A 21,240-nucleotide genomic window follows, 5' to 3' on the forward strand; every position below is an offset into this window, starting at 1 on the left:
GTTGTTCGGTCGTGTCTGACTCTTAATGACCCTTTTTTGGGTTTTTTTCTTAGCTAAGATACTGAAGTGGTTTGCCATTTTCTTCTCCAGATAATTTTACAGATGAGGAAACTGAGGCAAATAGGATTAAGTGACTTGCCCATAGTCACACAGCTAATAAGTGTTTGAAGCTGGATTTGAACTCAGGTCTGACACCAGATCTGGCGATCTATCTACTGTGCCACCTAATTGCCCCTATATGACATACAATACCAGTAAAGGGCAAAGATCTAAGCTTTTTCCTGATCATTGTATTTTGTTGCTCTGTAGTTTTAATAACTCAGTTCCCAGCTTGAATCAAGTCCTTGCCTTGCTGCAAGAACTTCTCCAGCATATTGTATCTTCATTTGGTCCGAGTTCCTTCTTTTGTGGAAGGTTCTATGGTTACCTAAATGAGCCCCTGCAGGACAAAAGGGGAGGGAATTATTCTAGAAGAATAACACTGCCATACATGTATGACAGATGCCAAGGGGGAAGAACGCAGGTGTGGAGCCTTTATTGCCCTTAGCTATACCTATAAGCTGGTGGCTCAAACATGCAGTAAGATGCTATTTCCAAAGTCACTCAGGACTCAGATAGAGTTTTAAACATGTAAACTTCTTTATAATTTTAGACAAAGAGTTGATGTGGTACTAACAGAAGACTGTTCTGCCACCAGAGAGGCAAGGCAGAAGTGGTAGTCTGGACCATTTTTCTTTCACGCTGCCTATATTAGGCTTCCTGAAAACCAGAGGTCAGGACAGACTAGTAACAGTCCTACAGTCATTTAAGTAGAGCTAGTCCTCTAGAAGACTTTAAGGACCTTTCCACCAAGTAATGGAGAGCAGTGGAACCAATATCCTAACCTTTGCTTCATGAAAGTTAGGCTAGTTTTTCCATAAAAGGTAGTGAAACCATGCTTGAGATTTGATTCATTCTAGGGACTAAAGATAGGCTGTGGACATTGCTTTCTGGTCACTGTTGTTCAGTTGTGTCCCATTCTTTGTGACCCTGTATGGTATTTTCTTGGCAAAGATACTGGAGTGGTTTGCCATTTCCTTCTCTAGTGGATTAGAGTCCCATAGCTAGTGAATGTCTGAGGCTGGATTTGAATTTAGGTCTTCCTGACTCCAGGCCCAGTACTCCATCCATGGGGACACCTAATCACCTGCTATGAGGAGGAGTTCCAATTGTTCTCTGATCCTTGTCTGGTAGAAAATGATGGCAACTCAGGCAAGAGAACGTGGCTCAGTTGAATCAACTTGGGGTATTCTCAATTTCATATTCTTGTTGGCTAGTCTTCTCTTCCTATATCTTAGTAAATCTCCTTTTGTTAATTGTTGAATGACCTATGAGTGTCTCACTTCACTCCAATATTGAACATAAACTACCATAGGATTGGCCTGCATCAGGACCATTTGAGAACTCTCCAGAAATTTCAGCTTCCTCTCTGTGTGTATTTTCATCTAATTATCTCATATTCCCTCTCTGGCTTCTAATGTCTGAAATCAAGGCTTCCTTGCAAGCAAAAAATCCACCTTTCTGTCAGGTACAATCACCAAATTTCTCCTCATAGTCTCCAGCTGCTGGATTTATAATTTCTCAGAACCTTCAAAACTCTGAAAAAAGTTATAGGGAAATGAGCTGCTAGACCACAAAGCCACTTATCTGATGGGCAGACATACACATTTATACACATACACACATATGTGTGCATCACACTTTGAATTTACTTTTAGAACATCTTATTTCTTTTAATAGGATATAAGCTGAGGAATGTTTGGTTCTTTGTAATTCCAATGCCTAGTACAAATCTGACCCATATTAGGGGCTTAATTTAAGTAAAGGGGTGGGGCAAAGAGTTTCCAAGAGGTAAAAGAAGAGCATACTATTTATGATGAATTGGCCTGTACAAAGGAATGGATGCCAGAGATGGCACACTGTATATGGGAAATAGTGAGCCAGTTGGGCTAGAACTACTCTCCAGTTTGTGACTGGGAAGTAATGTGAAGTCATTCTACAAGGATAAATTAAGAGTCAAACTGTGAAGAACTTTAAAAATCAAATAAGAAGAATTTGTATTTTATTCTGAAAAGAATAGGGAGCAACTGAAGCATCTTGAGCAGGGGAATGATTTGATCAGACATACCACCAAGAAATATCATTTTGGCACCTATGGAGGATAGATTAGAAAGGGAAGAGCCTGGAGGCAAGAAGAATAATTAGAAGGTTATTACAGTAGTCCAAACAGAAGATAAAAAGGTATGAACTAAGATGATGGCGGTGTTAGTGTCAGGGAAGTAAGATCGACAAGATTTGGCAAGATTTGACTATATGGGGTAAGGGAATGTGAGGAATTGAGACTGACCAAGGTAGTAAAGTTAGGTGACTGAAACACTAATGTCCTTAACAGAAAAGAGAAGGTATAAAGAGGGATGGGTATGAGGAAGATATGGGGATGGGCCTAACAGGCCACTGCCCTGGTAGTTTGGTTTAGATATTGGAACAAAGTTTAGACACTTGAGTTAACAAAAGGAGATTTACTTAACTAAAACGGGAGGATATTGGAAGAAATTGAGATAATTTAGTTTTCATATTGAAACAAAATGAGACCTAAAGTTCAATGATTAAGGCAGGATTTATTTACCCAGGAGAAGGACATTCAAGGAGGATTGGCTTCTTGAGAACTTCTTGAGCTGATTTAGCTGAGTAAAACTCCCACTGCAATTCACTGGCCAAGAACCTCAAAGCCCCTCTGGCTCTTCATGGAGAATGGGTAGAGTGCCTTAAAGTTTAAAGTAGCATGTCTGGTCAACAAGGAGCTGACTCTTTAATCCAGACTTTGATTCAAATCTTCTCTCTGACACAAACTGGCTGTGTGATCCTGGGCAAGTCATTAACCTCTTAGTAAACCAGGCAACTCTCAGTTGCAAGGCAGTTAGGGATCTGCATTGAGTTTTCTTACCCTTCAGTAATTAAAACAAAGGTCTGCAACAAAAAGCAAACAAAGAAAACCCCAAATACTTATAAAACACTTAAAAAAAAAACCAAAATAGCTCTGTTTACAATGGCAGCATTCATACCATAATCTGAATTTTATGAATGAGAGAACTGACTCTCAGATAAATTGACTCATCCAAGCTCATAAAAACAATAGAGCTGGGACTTAAATCCTGGTTGTCTGATTGTCTTGAATGCTTTTTCCTTTATATACCACATATTTTTTGGTAGCTTAAAAAAGGATTTTAAAAGGTAGTTTTAAAAAGTTATAACTACTAATACAGGGGAGAAGACCAAAACTAAAACCCAGGTCTCTTGACTCGAATAGTGTTCACTTTACCACAGGTAGGTGAGTAATATGTTTTGGTTTTGGAACATGTTTCTACTTCTGCATATGGATCTTTCTGGTGTTGTGGGATATAATGATACTTCAAACAAAATAATGAAGCCACCTGGTAAATACTTGATCTTGAAAAGCCCAGAGGCTGCTCACCTTTGTTATTGGCTGTTTTTTTTCTGTTCTCTTGACACCTTTCTCCTCCACTGACCAATTTCTCCTTTCTGGGCACTCTGTGCTGTGTTATGGAGCAATTCTTAAAAAGAGAAGCCTCTTTCTTTAATATTCTTGTCTTACATGTTTTTCCATAGAGGCAGCTGGTGGTGCTGTGGATGGAATGCTGGGCCTGGAATAAGGAAGTTCGGATTTGGTCTCAGACACTTCCTAGATGTGTGACCCTGGGCATGTCACTTAACTTCTGTTTGCCTCAGTTTCCCTAACTGTGAAAGGAGGATAATAACAGCACCTTACCTCCCAGGATTGTTGCAAGGACCAAATGAGATATTTTAAAAATAATAACGTTTTAAGTGCATAAAACAATGTGTAAGATCACAGTGGGAAAAAATCTAATGAAATAGTTATAAAAATATTTTTAAAAAGCTTGATAATTTTATAGAACTTTTTTATAGAATTTTTATAGAATTTTTTATAGAACATTTTATAGAATTTTAAAAAGCTTTATCATTTTATAGGATGATGTCATGTATTCCTCCCTTCCCTTTACAGGAGGCGTGTCATTCTCCACCATGGCCACACGGTGGCGGCCGAGGCCCCGTTTCACCAGCAAGCAGCATATTTCCATAAGACCCGGAAGTTCCCTCCCCCCCCCCCCCCGTCCTGCCTCCCTCGACGCTTTTTGATCCCGGCACATTTCCAGTCAAGATGGCGATGTTTGCTGGTGTCCGTTCCTTACTGCTGCCGGGGCCCAGGCGTCTCTGGGGATCGTCGAATAAGTTCCTGCCCCGGAGGGTGAGTTACATATGCCGCGTTGGCCATTCGGTCGCGAGTCGAAAACGAGAAGCGACGGAGTCAGTGTTAGGTAAAGTGGAAGGTGAGCGGCAGGCCCCGCTTTCTCAGTCGGACACCAGGAAGCTGCCTTGGCCTGAGGTGGCGAGGATGGCTCCTCTAGGGCGCTCAGCTTGACTTAGCGAAGTGCCGCGAGCCCGGGACTACAAGTCCCGGCGGGCATTGCGGCGCGCCTGCTCCATGACGAGCTTCTCATTGGATGGGTTGCGGGCCACGGTTTAGTGTCTTAGTGTTGGAGGGATTGCGGGAACGTGGGTTTCTAGAGCTGGAGGACTTTTGTGGCGGTCTAGACCAGAGCTAGTGGAGGCGTAAGGAAGTTAGTGATGTTCCTTCTTTCACAGTAGTAAATATCCCTTCTTCTCGTGGAAGCCAGGGCCCCTTGATTCCAGATCCCCTTTTCCACTATGAGATGAATGTGAACTAGATAGATTGTATCTTGTGAGTGTTCCACCCTGGCGAAAGCCTTAAAAACGCTAACTACATTTGTCGGAATATGCAGGTTAAGATATTGATATACTTCCCTGTGTGTCCTCTTTTGTCTCTGTATTGAAACTTGTATTAAAAATTATTTTGGAGCTTCCCCTAGGCCCTCAAGCTTGTCTAAAACTGAATTTACTGTTTTTCTCAAAAGCGGGGATTGGTGCCATCAGCAAGACTTTTTCAGGCACTTGAGTGAGTCAAGCGTTTATTAAGTGCTTACTTTGTGCAAATCACTGTGCTGAGTTCTGGGGAGGATTTTTTTTTTTTTTTTTTTTGCTAACTTGTAACAGACACGGTGCGAAGTCCCTACCCTCAAGGAGCTCGCAGTCTAACGAGGGCAACAACATTCAAACAGCCATGTACAAACAAGAAATACACAGGATAAGCTCCCTGGCGTTCTAGGCTTGCCCCTGAGAGGTCTGGGTTCTTGGAGGACAGAGCAAAGAATTCAGTTAACAGTCAATAAACTGATCCAGTGTGCCGTGTACTATGCTCCGCTTTAGGGATACAGATACAAAAAAGAAAGCCAAGCCTTGCCCTCAAGAAGGGCGCAATCTAATGGGGTAAGGCAGCATACAAAGGGTAAGATGGGGGAAGGAAAGTCAAAACTTCCCTGGCCCATGCTGCCTCCTGTCTTTCCCTTACAGCCTTGCTGCTGTAACTTAGCAGACTTGCCTGATATGAGTGAGCTAGGTAGCTGGCAGTTGGTGGGAATGGCTGACTCCTTCACAGGAGTTGCTTCCCCAGAAGATGGTTGTGAGGCCTAGGCCAGAAGCAGGACTGGTGGTCTGGGGATACAGTGATTTCCAGTGACAGTGCCTGATTTCTTTTTCTTCCTTATGGGAGGGTAGTTCAGAGCTGGGCACAGGAATAATCGTAATCATGATAACCCATTTATATAGTGATTTAAGGTTTACAAAGAATTTTCTTACAGTATGCTGCAAGGTCGATGGATGAGGCATTATCCCCATTCTACAGATGAAGAAACTGAGGCTCAAAGAGGTTAATTGTCTTCTTGCATTCTCCCTGATGCAGGGGTCCAGTAGAAGGGGGTGAGCATATTCCTTGCTCCCCACTAGAGTCAGATAGGTAGGGTAATGAATAGAGAGTTGGTTCTGGAGTTAGAAACCCAAATTCAGATCCATCCTCAGATACTAGCTGTATGACCCTGGGCAAGTCACATATTTTTGCCTTCGCTTTCTTTAACTGTAAACTAGAGATCATAGTAGCACCTACTTTGCAGGATTATTGTGAGGATCAAATGAGATAATATTTGTAAAAACACTTACCATAGTACCTGGTGCACAGTATTGTTGTTGGTGTTGTTCACTTGTGTCCCTCATGACCCCATGGACCATACAGTCTGAGGGATTTTCTTGGCAAAAATGCTGGCGTGGTTTGCTATTTCTTTCTCCAGTGGATTAAGGTAAGCAAGTTAAATGACTTGCACATGGTCATACAACTAATAAGGATTTGAGACCAGATTTGAAGTCAGATCTTCCTAACTCCAGACCCAGGGGTACATAATAGATGCTTAATAAATACTATTCTCCCTCCCCTCTTCCCCCACTTCCAGACCAATCCCTCTACCACCTTCCCTCTTTCTACCACCCTTCCTCTTTAATCCATTTGTGCCGCATACTCTTTGCCCTCCTTATTCCTGGAGTCTATTGATAGCCTTCTAATTTTTTCAGTGACTAAAGTGCCAGACTCATAGTCTTCCTCTCAATTCTACCTTCTGCCATTCTACTCAGAGCCTTTGGTATTAGTTGAAACTCTTTTTCATATCTTGATCCCACTATTCTTAGTATCATAGATTTATACCTGGAAGGGGCCTCAGCTGCCAGTCCAACACTCTCATGTTATAGATTAGAAGACTGAGCCTAAAGTGTTTAAGTGATTGGCCTAAGTAAGTAGCAGAGTCACTCTGCCTTGGCCTATTTTTTTTTTTCATATGTAAAATTAATGTTAGTCTAGATCATGGGTCTCAAACTGATATGTCATTTTGACATAACTTATCTTGATGGGCTCATGCTAAATTTTAGGAATCACTGCTTCCCTTTATAAATGCTTCTATGTATATTTTCTAAGACTTTGCAAAGTCAAGGTCACTATCCCATCCACTATAGTTTTAAATTCTTCCCCCTCACAAAAATCAGGACATTTCCTTTACTCTAGTCTTGTAACATCCCTCCCATTCTCCCTAATTTTTCAAAGATTGCCAGCAGAGTGACTCAGCATTTATGTCTATCAGTTTTTTCAGTACCCTAAGATATAGTTCATCAGCACCTGCTTACTTCAACTCCTTGAGAATAGATAAGTGGGGTTTTTGTTTTTTTTATTACTACCTTACTGTCTTTGTTTTCAGCTCCTTGTTAATCATTTTTTTTTCTTTTTTTCTATTCTTCCACATCCAAAGACCAATTTTTTTTTTTTAAGCAATCGGGGTTAAGTAACTTGCTCAAGGTTACACGACCAGTTATTTCTGGGTGTGGTGCTAAGTGTCAGAGCCCAGATTCGATCCCCAGGTCATCCTGGACACTGGAGCCGGTGCTCTTACTCGCTGAGCCACCTGGCCGCCCCTGACCAATTTTCTTGTAAGAGAAAATAGAAGTAATAAGGATTCTCATTGCCATTACATTTTAATTATTGACCTTTTTTTTTTTTTTTTTGGTTTTCCTTTTGACCCCAATATACAAAAGTTAAAAACTCCTTTTTGCTAAGTCATCCTTAGCATTCATAGCCTTTCATTCTGGGCTTTATTGCTTATAGAACTGTACTACTTTATATTCATCTTAAATTGCTTGCCCTTCTACCTTTTGTAGTGTCTTTTAAAAGTCCGAATTGGTTGGTAAGTTTTCTTTTTAGTCACATTAATGTGGATCCCACTCATCCTTTCTTTAAACCTTTTGAAATCCAATCTCCTCAAATATTGGTAGATCAGCCTAATTGCTCTGCTTTCCTCTCCTTTTTTAAACTTACAAGTTCTGTGTTTAATTGGTCATGTACTATCATTTCTATTTCAATAAGCAGTTCTTTGCAGGTCAGAAAGGGGTTCAGAGTAGTAGTTCCACTTGAGGCTTTCTCTACCTTTTTAAAGATGAAGTTGTTAAGTCAAATTTGTTGGCTGCTCTGTTTTGGTTAGAGAGAAAACCTGCGGATGCCTAGACTGGTGATATCCTGCATCACTAGAAGATCATGCTTCATACTTGATTTTTGGTCTGTTTCTCAAACTTACCTAATTCATCTTATCTGGTGGGCTGTAATTTTTTCAATACAGTTTTTTTCCTGACAATCTTCACATGAACGTTAACATATTTCCTCCCATTGGTTCTTGCCTTTCCTCAAATAATTTTTCCTTAATTTACAGTGCTATGCCACCACTCCTTTGATCTGTTCTATTCCTTTTAAATAATACCATTTCATAGATCAGTCATAAGACCCATTCTGTCAAATCTCAGTGATACCAGTCAGGTCAGATTCGCCTCTTTCATTTAGAATTGTTTCTTTAGGATCATGAGGTTTCCCTGTTTCATCCATACCTTGTCCATGTCTTTATAGGTCTCTAAGACCTTGGATTTTATTGCTAGTTCTTTTCTTGGATACTATCTCTCGGGAATTATTTGTTTTTCTCTTGGTTATTATTCTTTCTGTATTGTACTATTTTTCTATGGTGGTGGGCTTAGATTAGCTGGGAATTTTCTCTCTGTTTTCACTGTAAAATCCTGTTCATTATTGATTTACACGATTTCAGGCAAAATAACCCTATTAAAAAATTAAAGCAATAACCCTATTAAAGTATGCTTCCTCCCTAGTGAAGAGCCCATCAGTATTTTATTTCAGTGGATGACACCTCTATTTTAAGCCATGGTCAAGAAACTTAAAACACATTCTTAGACACTATTTTCTTAAACTATGACTTTCTGAATTCAGTCCTTCATTGACTGCAGTAGTGATGAAAACATCACTTGTGTCTCTGAGGTCATTAGATTTTTGCCTAAGATTTCATAATCTTTAGCAGTGCTCCTTAGGTTTTCTTGGTGGTTCGTTTGTGTTAACAAGAATCACCTATGGAGAAGATGTGGGAAAATTGGGACACTAATGCATTGTTGGTAGAGTTGTGACCCAAACCAACCATTCTGGAGAGCAGTTTGGAACTGTGCCCAAAGGGCAATCAAACTATGTATACCTTTTGACTCAGCAATGCCACTACCATGTTTCCCCGATAATAAGACACTGTCTTATTAAGTTTTTTTTTTTGGACAGAAAAACACCAGAGGGCTTATTTTCAGGGGAGGGCTTATTTTAATGAACATTGACAGCAATTTTAATAAACAGGTAAATGTGAACAAAAAAATGTACCTTTATTCAATAAGCAAATCACTGGGGAAGAACAGGATGATGCGCTCACTGCTGCAGCTCTGATTGGATGCAGCTCAGAGCGCAGCGTGCGTTTCATGGGGGGGAAGGGGGGATGGTGCATACAGAGGGTACCGTAATGTAGCGTGTAGCGCAGGGGATCACCTTCACTACAGTAGCAATCTCAATAGGGCTTATTTTCGGGGGAGGGCTTATTTTAGAGGAATCTTACACAGTAAGGGGAGGGCTTATTTTCGGGATAGGTCTTATTATCAGGGAAACAGGGTACTAGGTCTGTATCCCAAAGAGATCAGTAAAAAAAGGGAAAAGGACCTACATGTACAAAAAATTTATAGCAGCTTTGTGGTGGCAAAGAATTGGAAATTGACAGTACCTATTAATTGGAGAATGGCTGAAAAAGTTGTGATATGTGCTATAAGAAATGATGAACTGGTGGGTTTCAGAAAAACTTGAAAAGACTTAAATGAACTGATACTGAGTGAAGTGAGCAGAACTAGGAGACTGTGTACACATGGTAACAGCAATATTTTGCATTGATCAACTATGATTGACTTAGCTCTCCTCAGCAACACAATGATCCAAGACAATTCTGAAAGACTCCTAACAGAAAATGCTATCCACATCCAGAGAAAGAACTGTGGAGTCTGAATGCAGATCAAAGCATACTAGTTATACTTTTTTTTTGGTGGCTTTTCCCTTTTGTTCTGTTTCTTCTTTCACAATATGACTAATGAGGAAATATGTTTAACATGATTGCATGTTAAACTATAAACTATATCAGATTGCTTGCTGTCTTGAGATGGAAGAATGAGAGGGAGGGAGACAAATTTGGAACTCAAAATCTTACAAAAAATGAACGTGGAAAACTATCTTTACATGTAATTGGAAAAAAATAAAATACTTTTTACTAAAAAAAGAAACTGGAAAAACAAAAAACCCCAACTCACCACTCAGTACAGAAATTGGAAAGACTGCAAGTTTCTGTTTTTCATATCAGTCTGACTCATGACCATTCTGGAACCCCTCACTTGGGGGTCACCAACCACTATTACATGTCTGTTCCTCCTTTGATTATTTCTGGGTGACCTTTCAATTGATGGTGCCTCTGTGTTCATGTCATCATTTCTTGGATCACAAGAAACTACTTTCTTTTGAGATGGTCCAGATTCCAGAGCTCCCTGCCTTTGCTCGAAGTGTTTTCTGGTTCTTATTTCCTATTTTTGTTAGAATCTTATTCTACCTTCCAGTCTTCCTGTCTACATTGGAATTCCCCCCTATCTTTTTTCTTTAGTTTTATTTTCCAATACCCCTTCCATTTTTGCTTGGAATGCCTCGGTTTCCTCATCTTTAAAACATGGTGCTTGGATTAGATGACCTCTAAGGTCCCTTCCAGCTCTAAATCTATGATCCTATATTTCATTTTCTCTGAACTTGAGAGAAGAGATTACACTTTCTACCCTTTTATCTTCATTGATGGAGACCTACTTGTTGTACATAGGTATTACTTGGTACCAGTAGAAAATCAAACATAACACACTCTTGACAGATACTTTATAGTTTTCTTTATTACCCATACTTTCTTGAAGCACTGATTCCAGTTCCTATAAGTAGCTCTACTAGTTAATCCTTCTGGCTAATGCCCTGTTTGCCAAACCTCTTTCTCATTAGCAAGAAATATCAGAGTTGGGGGTGGGAGGAAGAAGGGAGTTAACTGAGTGAAGTTTAATTTATTAACTATGATCTGTCTCCCTGAAAGATTTTTGCTCTGCTGCCTTTAATTGGCAATTAGCACATTTCTGCTAAATATTTACAGTCTAAAGCTGAAATCCAATTATGCCCACTTTTGCCTCATTTATGGCTGAGCTCCAGACATCTGGTTGTATGTCTCTTGTCTTTTATATTTGTAGTTGTATAATAACTTTAGATTGTAATTTTAATGTCTGATATTTATGTAGGACTTTATGAGTACAAAGTGCTTTGAATCTGCAACTTCTTTTGATCTTTGCAACAACAGGCAGGTAGTACAAATACTCAAGTGTGATTGAGATTTACCCAAGGTAATTTAAAAAAAAATAACTGGAAAGAGTCAGGAGATTCAACCTACTCCACCCTTATTGTTAGCCTCTAGTCTGTCATCTCCAACTGCCTTTCAGACACCTCCAACTGGATATCACTAGACATTTTAAATTCAACATTTCCAAAACTGAATTCATTACCTTTTCTCCTAAACCCTTCCCCCCTCCTACCTTCCTTAATATTTTAGAGGGTATTGCTATCTTCCTAGTTGATGGGTGGGCAGCCTGCTGCATGTGGCCTTCTAGGTCTTTGCGTGTGGCCTTTTGACTGAGTCCAAGGTTTACAGAACAAATCCTTTTATTAAAGGGGTCTGTTTTATGAAGTTTGGATTCAGTCAAAGGGCTGCACTTTGAATACTTAGAGGGCCACATGTGGCTTTGAGGCCAAAGGTTCCCCACCCCTGACCTAGTCCCTCAGACTTGAAACCCAGGAGCTTTCCTCACTTCCTCACTATCACCTCCTCATATCCAACCTGTTGCCAAGGCCTATTGATTTCGTCTTTGCAGCAGCTCTCAACTACATGCTTTTCTTTCTATACTGCCACCACTCTGGTTCATCACCTCATAATTGCACTATTAAAGGATTAAATACAAAATACTCAGTTTAATATTCAAAGCCCTTCATAACCTAGCTCCCTCCTAATTTTCCAGTCTTTTTATATTATTCCCCACCATGTACTCTTTAATCCAGTGACACTGGCCTCTTTGCTGTTCCTTAAACAAGCCAGTTCATCTCTTGGCTCAGGACATTTTCTCTGGTTGTCCCTCATCTGCCTTGTTGGCTCTCCTGCTTACCTTTAAGTCCCATCTAAAGTCCCATCTGCTACAGGAAGCTTTTCCCAACCCCTATTAATTCTAGTGCCTTCTCTTATATATTTCAAATATATATATATATTTATCCTGTATATAGCTTGATATACATATTTGTTTATTTTCTCCCTCATTTGATTGTGAATTCCTTGAGAGAAGGGACATGCTTCTTTTTGTAACCCCAGCTGTTAGCATATTGCCTTATCACTGACACCCTCTTAGTACATGTTTAATAAATGATTATTGATTGATTGATGGATTCAGTCTTATGTCCTCTGATCCCAAGTCTAGGCTCTTTTCGTTACATTATACTAAATGAAAACTTGAAAAAGTTGAGAGTGAGATAGTAAACTCCGATTTATTAATTTGTACTTACTGTTGTTTTGCTAGTAGGGGACTAGGGAGATGAGAATGGAAGTGTTGGAGGGATGGCAAGAATTTCACATGGATTATCAAAGATGGGGCCTAATTGATACTGATACATTGATCAGGAGAGATCTCTCAGCCATTTTCAGAGAGGCTTTATGAATTGTTCCTTAACAAAGATCCACCATTTTGAATAGTTTCTATACTTTTTTTCTTTTAATTTTTTTTTATTAATTTGTTTGTTTCCTTTTAGTTTACAGGATTCAATTCCACAATTCCTTGAATTTCACATTTTGTCCCCTTCCCTCCCCTCCCCCCCATGGTGGCTTATAGTCAAGTATAGGATCTGTAAATACTTTCACATTATACATTAGTCAGGTTATAAGGATGGATTGTACCAGCTGGAATGAAAAATGGTAAAGAGGACATAAAACCAAATAAGAGAACGAAAAAGATCAGGTATTTTGCTTCCACCTGGATATAAACTTAGTTCTTTCTAGTTCTTTCTCTGGATGCACATATTTCTCTCCATCATGAGTCTTTTGGGGTTGACTTATATCACTGCATTGGTGAGATGAGTCCAGTCTATCAAAGTTGGTCATCACACATACGTTGTGTCTGTAATTGTGTACAAATTTCTCCTGGTTCTACTCTTCTCACTCAGCATCAGTTCGCATAAGCCTCTCCAGGTAAATATGAAGACTGCCTGCTCCTCGTTTCTTATAGCACAATAGTATTCCATAACATGCATATACCACAACTTGTTCAGCCATTCCCCAATTGATGGGTGCCCCCTTAATTTCCAGTTCTTTGCCACCACAAAAAGAGCTGCTATAAACATTTTTGTACATATGGGTCTTTCTCCCATTTCTATGATGTCTTTGGGATATAACCCTAGGAGGGGTATTGCTGGATCAAAGGGTATGAAAGTATTTATAGCCCTTTGGGCATAATTCCAGATTGCTCTCCAGAAAGGCTGGATCAGTTCACAACTCCACCAGCAATACATTAGTGTTCCAATTTGCCCACATCCTCTCCAGCATTTGTCATTTTCCTGTTTTGTCATCTTAGCCAATCTGACTGGTGAGATGTGGTACCTCAGAGTTGTTTTGATTTGCATTTCTCTAATCAATAGTGAATTAGAGCATTTCTTCATGTGCTTATAGATAGCTTTAATTTCTTTCTCTGAAAACCGCCTGTTCATATCCTTTGACCATTTATCAATTGGGGAATGACTTGTATTCTTATAAATTTGACTCAATTCTCTGTATCTCTCATTTTAGAAATGAGTCCTTTGTCAGAGACATAGGTTGTAAAGATTCTTTCCCAATTTCCCACCTCCCTCTTAATTTTGGTTACATTGGCTTTGTTTGTACAGAAACTTCAATTTCATGTAGTCAAAATTATCCATTTTACATTTTATAATGTTCTCTAATTCTTGTTTAGTCATAAAGTCTTTCCCTCTCCACAAGTCTGATAGGTAAACTATTCCTTGTTTTAGGAGACTGCTTACAGTATCAACCTTTATACCTAGATCATGAACCCATTTAGACTTGATTTTGGTATATGGTGTTAGATAATGGTCTATGCCCAGTTTCTGCCATACTATATTCCACTTTTCCCAGCAGTTTTTGTCAAATAGTGAGTTCTTATCCCCAAAACGAGGGTCTGTTTATCAAACAATAGATTACTATAGTCGTTGACTTCTGAATCTCGTGTACCTAATCTATTCCATTGATCCACTCCTCTATTCCTGAGCCAGTACCAAGTAGTTTTGATGGCTGCTGCTTTATAGTACAGATTGAAATCTGGTAAAGCTAGTCCACCTTCCCTAGCATTTCTTTTCATTAATTCCCTTGATATTCTGGACTGTTTATTCTTCCAAATGAATTTTGTTACTATTTTTTCTAGCTCTATAAAGTAGTTTTTTGGTCAATTAATTGGTATGGCACTAAATATATAATTTAATTTAGGTAAAATTGTCATTTTTATTATATTAGCTCGACCCAGCCACGAGCAGGTGATATTTTTCCAATTAGTTAGATCTGACTTTATTTGTGTGAAAAGTGTTTTGTAGTTATGATCATACAGGTCCTGGATTTGTTTTGGCAGGTCGATTCCCAAATATTTTATAATGCCTACAGTGACTTTAAATGGGATTTCTCTTTCTATTTCTTGAATGCCGAGGATTTATGTGGGTTTATTTTATATCCTGCAACTTTGCCAAATTTATTTATTGTCTCAAGCAGTTTTTTACTTGATTCTCTAGGATTCTCTAAGTATATCATCATATCGTCTGCAAAGAGTGATAGCTTGGTCTCTTCTTTGCCTAACTTGATTCCTTTGATTTCTTTTTCTTCTCTAATTGCTACTGCTAACATTCTAGTACCAGATTGAATAAGAGGGGTGATAGTGGACACCCTTGTTTCACCCCTGATCTTATGGGAAATGCTTCTAGCTTCTCCCCATTACATATAATACTTGCTGATGGCTTTAAATAGATGCTACCTATTATTTTAAGGAAGGCTCCATTTATTCCTATACTTTCTAATGTTTTTAACAGGAATGGATGTTGTATTTTGTCAAAAGCCTTTTCTGCATCTATTGAGATGATCACTTGGTTTCTGCTAGTTTTATTGTTGATATGATCAATTATACTGATGGTTTTCCTAATATTAAACCATCCTTGCATTCCTGGAATAAATCCTACCTGATCAAAGTGTATTATTCTTGAGATAAGTTGCTGTAGTCTTTTTGCTCGTATTTTATTTAGAATTTTTGCATCTATATTCATGAGGGAGATTGGTCTATAATTTTCTTTCTCTGTTTTATCTCTTCCTGATTTAGGTATCAGTACCATATTTGTGTCATAAAAAGAATTTGGCAGGACTCCTTCTTCACTAATTTTCCCAAATAGTTTGTAGAGTATTGGAATCAATTGTTCTTTAAATGTTTGATAGAATTCACTAGTGAATCCATCTGGCCCTGGAGATTTTTTCCTAGGGAGTTGACTGATGGCTTGTTCAATTTCTTTTTCTGAGATGGGATTATTTAAGTAATTTACTTCCTCTTCAGTTAATCTGGGCAACTTGTATGTTTGTAAATATTCATCCATTTCCCTAAGATTGTCAAATTTATGTGCATACAATTGGGAAAAATAATTCTTAATTATTGTTTTGATTTCCTCTTCATTGGAGGTAGATTCACCCTTTTCATTTTTGATACTAATAATTTGGTTTTCTTCTTTCTTTTTTTTTTTATCATATTGACTAAGGGTCTATCAATTTTGTTGGTTTTTTCATAAAACCAGCTCTTGGTTTTATTTATTAATTCAATAGTTCTCTTAATTTCAATTTTATTAATCTCTCCTTTTGTCTTCAATATTTCTAATTTAGTATTTAATTGGGGATTTTGAATTTGTTCTTTTTCTAGGTTTTTTAATTGCATGCCCAATTCGTTGAGCTCCCTTTTCTCTAATTTAGTCACGTATGCACTCAGGGATATAAAACTTCCCCTAAGAACTGCCTTTAATGCATCCCACAGATTTTGTTTTAATTTTAATTTTGTTTTAATGTTGTTTCATTATTATCATTCTCTTGAATGAAATTACTGATTGTTTCTATAATTTCTTGTTTGACCCACTCATTCTTTAGGATTAAATTGTTTAATTTCCAATTAGTTTTTAGTCTGTCTTTCCCTGGCCCTTTATTGCATATAATTTTTATTGCATCATGATCTGAGAAGGATGCTTAATATTTCTGCCTTACTGCATAGAATTGTGAGGTTTTTATGCCCTAGAACATGGTCAGTTTTTGAGTATGTGCCATGAACCGCTGAGAAGAAAGTATATTCCTTTTTATCCCCATTCAGTTTTCTCCAGAGATCTATCATACCTATCCTCTCTAAAATCCTGTTCACCTCCTTAACTTCTTTCTTGTTTATTTTGAGGTTGGATTTATCAAGTTCAGAGAGGGGGAGATTAAAGTCTCCTACTAGTATAGTTTTGCTATCTATTTCTTCCTCTAATTCCTTTACCTTCTCCTCTAGGAATTTGGATGCTATACCACTTGGTATATATATGTTAAGTAGTGATATTGCTTCATTCTCGATGGTGCCTTTTAACAGGATATAGTTTCCTTCCTTATCTCTTTTAATTAGGTCAGTTTTTGCTTTTGCTTTGTCTGAGATAAGGATTGCTACCCCTGCTTTTTTTTACTTTAGCTGAGGCATGATATATTTTACTCCAGCCTTTTACCATTACCCTCTGTGTATCCCTCTGTTTCAGATGTGTTTCTTGTAAACAGCATATTGTAGGATTATGATTTCTAATCCATTCTGCTATCCGTCTCCGTTTTATGGGAGAGTTCATTCCATTCACATTTATAGTTATGATTGTTATCTGTTTCTTTCTCCCCATCCTATTCCTGCCCCTGTTAATGTTCATATTTTCCCTCCTTTCTCCCTTCCCCCCCTTAATAGTTTTCCTTTTGACCACCGCCTCCCTCAGTGTTGCCCTTTTAGCCCCCCTCCCTTTTCCTCCCCTTTGCCCTTACTACTTCCCTCCCTACAAACCACTCCCACCCCCCTTTCGTAACCCTTTCCCCCTCCTACTGCCTGTAGGATATTGTTATATTTAATGAAGTATGCTATTTCTTCTTCGCATCAAGAGTGACAGGAACAAATCTCATGCGAAGCTCCTCTCCCTCCCCTCTTTCCCTCTAAAATGATACTTTTTGCGTTTCTTCTCCATAGAGTCCTATGCTTAACTGGTTGTTATTCCCTCCTTGTACCAGAACCAATGAGGGAAAAGCTCATATGATTTCCATCTCCCTCCCTTTTTTTTCCTCTGCTATACAGTTTTTATGCCTCTATGAGTGGCATAATTTACCCTTTTCCACTTCAACCATTCCCTTTCTTCCATTGCAGTCCCTTTGTAGCCCTTAACAAGTTTTTTTTTAAATCGTCATTTTGTGTATTTTATAGTCATACCCTCTACTTGTCTATAACCAGTTTGCTCTTATCAAATAGTAGGGTGTGTGTGTGTGTGTTCTCCTTGTTTACCTTTCTAAGTCACTGTTGCATCTCGTAATTGGAGGTTGAATTTTCCATTGAGTTCTGGCTTTTTTATCAAGAAGGTCTGGAACTCTGTTATATCATTGAATGACCATCTCTTTGCCTGGAAGAATATGCTCAGTCTCGCTGGGTATGTGATCCTTGGTTGTAACCCGAGCTCTTTTGCCTTCCGGAAAATTGTATTCCACTGCCTCCGAACTTTCAGTGTAGAGGCTGCCAAATCCTGTGCAATCCTCACTGTGGACCCTCGATATTTGAATTGTTTCTTTCTGGCCGCTTGGAAGTATTTTCTCTTTTATCTGGTAGTTCTGGAGTTTGGCCACAACATTTCAAGGCCTTTTCAGTTTGGGATCTCTTACAGCAAAGTCCGGTGGATTCTCTAGATTTCTATTTTGCCCTCAGGTTCCAGTATCTCAGGGCAGTTTTCCTTAACAAGCTCTTGGAGAATGTTGTCCAGGCTCATTTTTTCATCATCATTTTCTGGTAGGCCTATGATTCTCAGATTATCTCTCCTGGATCTGTTTCCAGGTCAGTTATTTTTTCTTTGAGGTATTTTACCTCTTTTTCTAATTTTTCATTCTTGTTGTTTTGCTTGGCTAATTCTTGGTTCCTCATAGAGTTATTTGTTTCCATTTGGTTAATTCTGGTTTTTAGCAAATCATTTTCCTTGGTTAATTTTTGAAGCTCCTTTCCCATGTCATACACTTTACTTTTTAGAGAGATGTTTTCCTCATTATAATGTTTTTCTAATTCTGCTATTTTCGTTTTGAGAGAATTATTCATTTTGTCTTCTATCTCATTTTGTTTTCAAAGTTCCTTTTCATCTCATCTAGGAGAGCCTTCTGTGCTTGGGACCCATTCCCTATTGAAGTTTCAGCTTTGGGTGTGGAGTCCACATTGTCTCCCTCTGAGGTTGGTTCCTCCCTCTGAGGATAGTAGGACTCCAGAATCTTTGTCTTTGTAGTCTGCTTTCTACCCATTTTGTGGCAGGGTCCTAGCCACATCCTTCCTCTAGGATCCCAAGCCTTTACTGTAGAGGGTTTTGCCCTGGGGCAAGAGTTACTATGTTTTCAGGGTCAGAGGGGGGGTTTGGAGCAAGTGAGGTTCACTCTGTCATCCTAGACTTTGGAGGTCCTGAAAGGGGCTTTTTAAAAAAAAAAATTTCTGGGCTATGAAGTGGTAGCCCCAGCCCCTGTATTTGCTTCTTACCTTGCTCTTTCCAGTCCCAGCCCTTTGGTAATAGGCCTGGTAGTGGACCTTGTGGTTGGTGGGAAGACTTGCCCTCTGAGTTGATCAGGCCCCTTCCCGGCCTGCGTCTGCCAGCCGTGCCTTCCCGGCCTGCCCCAGCTTCTATACTTTTAACTCACATTTACTTAGTGCTTTAAGGTTTACATTTTTTTCTTTGGCAGCCCTCTGATGTAGTTAGTGCTAATATTATTGCCATTTATGGTTGAGGAAACTGAGCTTCAGTTTCCTCAGATAACTTGTATAGTTCCCCAGCTAGTGCCAGAACTGGGATTTATGTTCAAGTTTCTTTACTCTCAGGCTGGAATTCTTTCTACTACACTGTTCCAGGAAAGGGAGAGTCCTAAGGGATGTAAAAAATTCTAAGGCATACAAACATCTCATATTTTTGTAACTGAAAGAAAAAAGTCTCTTTAACATTAATGTTAAAGTATAATATTTGTTGTAAATTTTTTCCAGCCTATAAATTTTGGAGTGAACAGATTAAGAAGCACACAAGCAGCTGCACAAGTAGTTTTGAATGTTCCTGAGACAAGAGTAACAGCTTTGGAAAATGGACTCAGGGTAGCTTCTGAAGACTCAGGTCTCTCAACATGCACAGTAGGTAACATAGACAACCTTTTTTGGGGTGAGCATTCATTTGAAGAGGACAACTATTGATGGTAAATCTTCTCTTCAGGACTTAGGTTCTTTCCTTGATAGATTTCTAGTAGCTATGTCTTTGATTGGTGGCCAATGGTGGCCATGTGCCCAAAGTGTAAGAAGTTACCCTTTCTAGTATCTCCTTTGGCTCTTATAATGTATTGCCATTTTTGCCATGGTAGCAAGTATAGTTTTGTAATATCTTTTAATAGCCTTGATGACCCCACAAGGTTTATTTATATATTAATGTACTATTAATTCACTACAGTGAATACATGACTTTGTATTAATATTGGGTGAGATAGTTCAAGAAGAGGGAGGTCATAAACCAAAATGGATGGTGTTTTGTTATTTTTTGTTTTTGTTTTTTGGTATTTTAATAAGGTTGGACTTTGGATTGATGCTGGAAGTCGATATGAAAATGAGAAGAATAATGGAACAGCTCATTTTTTGGAACATATGGCTTTTAAGGCAAGTTATCAGATTTGTTTAATATATTTTCTTTAGGAGATGATAAATATTAAGTTATTCATTAAACTGTGATACTCATTATTTATCTGTGGTGGAGCACATGTTATTTGTTTCTGCTGTACTACATTCCTTTGTCTTTGCTAGTCTTTGGTGGCACCCTCAAGACATTATTGATACTTGAATTTAAAGTAAAAAAAAAAAGTTTGGGTTTTTTTTTTGTGGATAATCTGAGGATAATCTGAATGGATACCTCTTGGGAAGAAAGGAAAAAAAAGGAGAAAGAATGAATTTTATTAAGCATTTGCTATGTGTTAGAAACTATGCTAAGTGCTTTGCAAATATTATTTCATTAATTGTTACAATAACCCCGGGAGGTAGGTGCTGCTCTAGTCACCATATTAGCTGAAGAAGCTGAGGCAAACAGGTTAAGTGACTTGCCTAGGTTATATAGCTAATATGTATCAGAGACGGGATTCAAGGTCTGGTCTTCCTGACTCCAAGCCTAGCCCTCTCTCTTACCTATTGCACCACCTAGTTGCTCTAAAGACATGTGCTTTTCCCTTAAGCAGTCAAGGCAGTTTACTTGAAATTAACCTCTGCTTATATACTTTCCAGTCTTCACATGTGATATTTAGAACACCTCTCTTATGTACGTGTTATGGATGATTTATTTGTAGTAGTTGTATGTCTTGTTGCCTTGCTCACTTTAAGCTCCATAAGGGCAGGAAACCTTTCTCATGTAAACTTTGTACCTTATGCAGAGCCTAGGTGCAGTGCTCTGAACACAGTAGGCACTTAAAAATAATTGTTATTCTTGGAGATACCACTGCACAACCTTCTAATGACTAAGTGGACAGAAAAGGGAAATGATAGATCCTGGAGGGACTGTGGGAGAACTAGTACACTAATGCATTGTTGATGAAACTTTGAACTGGTCCGACCATTCTGGAAAGTAATTTGGAATTTTCTCCTAAAAGCTATTAAACTGTGTATACTGCTACTTGGTCTTTACCTAAAAGAGATAAAGATGAAAAGGCCTATGTGTACAGAAATATTTGTAGCAGTTCTTTTTGTGGTGGCAAAGACTTGAGAACTGAGGGGTACCCATCAACTGAATGGCTGAACAAGTTATGGTATATGACTGTGATGGAATACCATTATGCTGTAAGGAAATGGTTTCAGAAAAACCTGGAAGGACATGTATGAACTGATGGAAAGTGAAGTAAACAGAACCAGGAGAACAGTTTACACAGTAACAGCAATATTGTAAGGATAAACCACTTGGAAAGACTTAATAGCACTTATCAACACAATGAT

The 21,240-nt window shown here is 38.7% G+C and overlaps 1 protein-coding gene across 2 annotated transcripts in view; it reads left to right on the forward strand.

Annotated features, from left to right (window-relative positions):
• Positions 1 to 4,177: 4,177 nt before the first annotated feature.
• Positions 4,178 to 21,240, forward strand: part of LOC138175899 (mitochondrial-processing peptidase subunit beta) — a 34,796-nt gene continuing 17,733 nt past the window's right edge. The window contains exons 1-3 of one of the 2 annotated variants that reach the window (XM_069106555.1): positions 4,178 to 4,324; positions 19,270 to 19,410; positions 19,837 to 19,923. In XM_069106555.1, the coding sequence (XP_068962656.1) occupies positions 4,238 to 4,324; positions 19,270 to 19,410; positions 19,837 to 19,923 (315 nt within the window). In that variant the 5' untranslated portion in view covers positions 4,178 to 4,237. Of the gene's footprint in view, positions 4,325 to 19,269; positions 19,415 to 19,836; positions 19,924 to 21,240 lie in introns of those variants that run through there. The other variant, XM_069106554.1, reaches the window with a different exon arrangement.

Source organism: Petaurus breviceps, unplaced genomic scaffold, assembly GCF_028583685.1.
Source record: "Petaurus breviceps papuanus isolate PSGF00001 unplaced genomic scaffold, PetGlider_PUasm1.0 79, whole genome shotgun sequence".
In the NCBI taxonomy this organism is placed as follows: domain Eukaryota; kingdom Metazoa; phylum Chordata; class Mammalia; order Diprotodontia; family Petauridae; genus Petaurus; species Petaurus breviceps.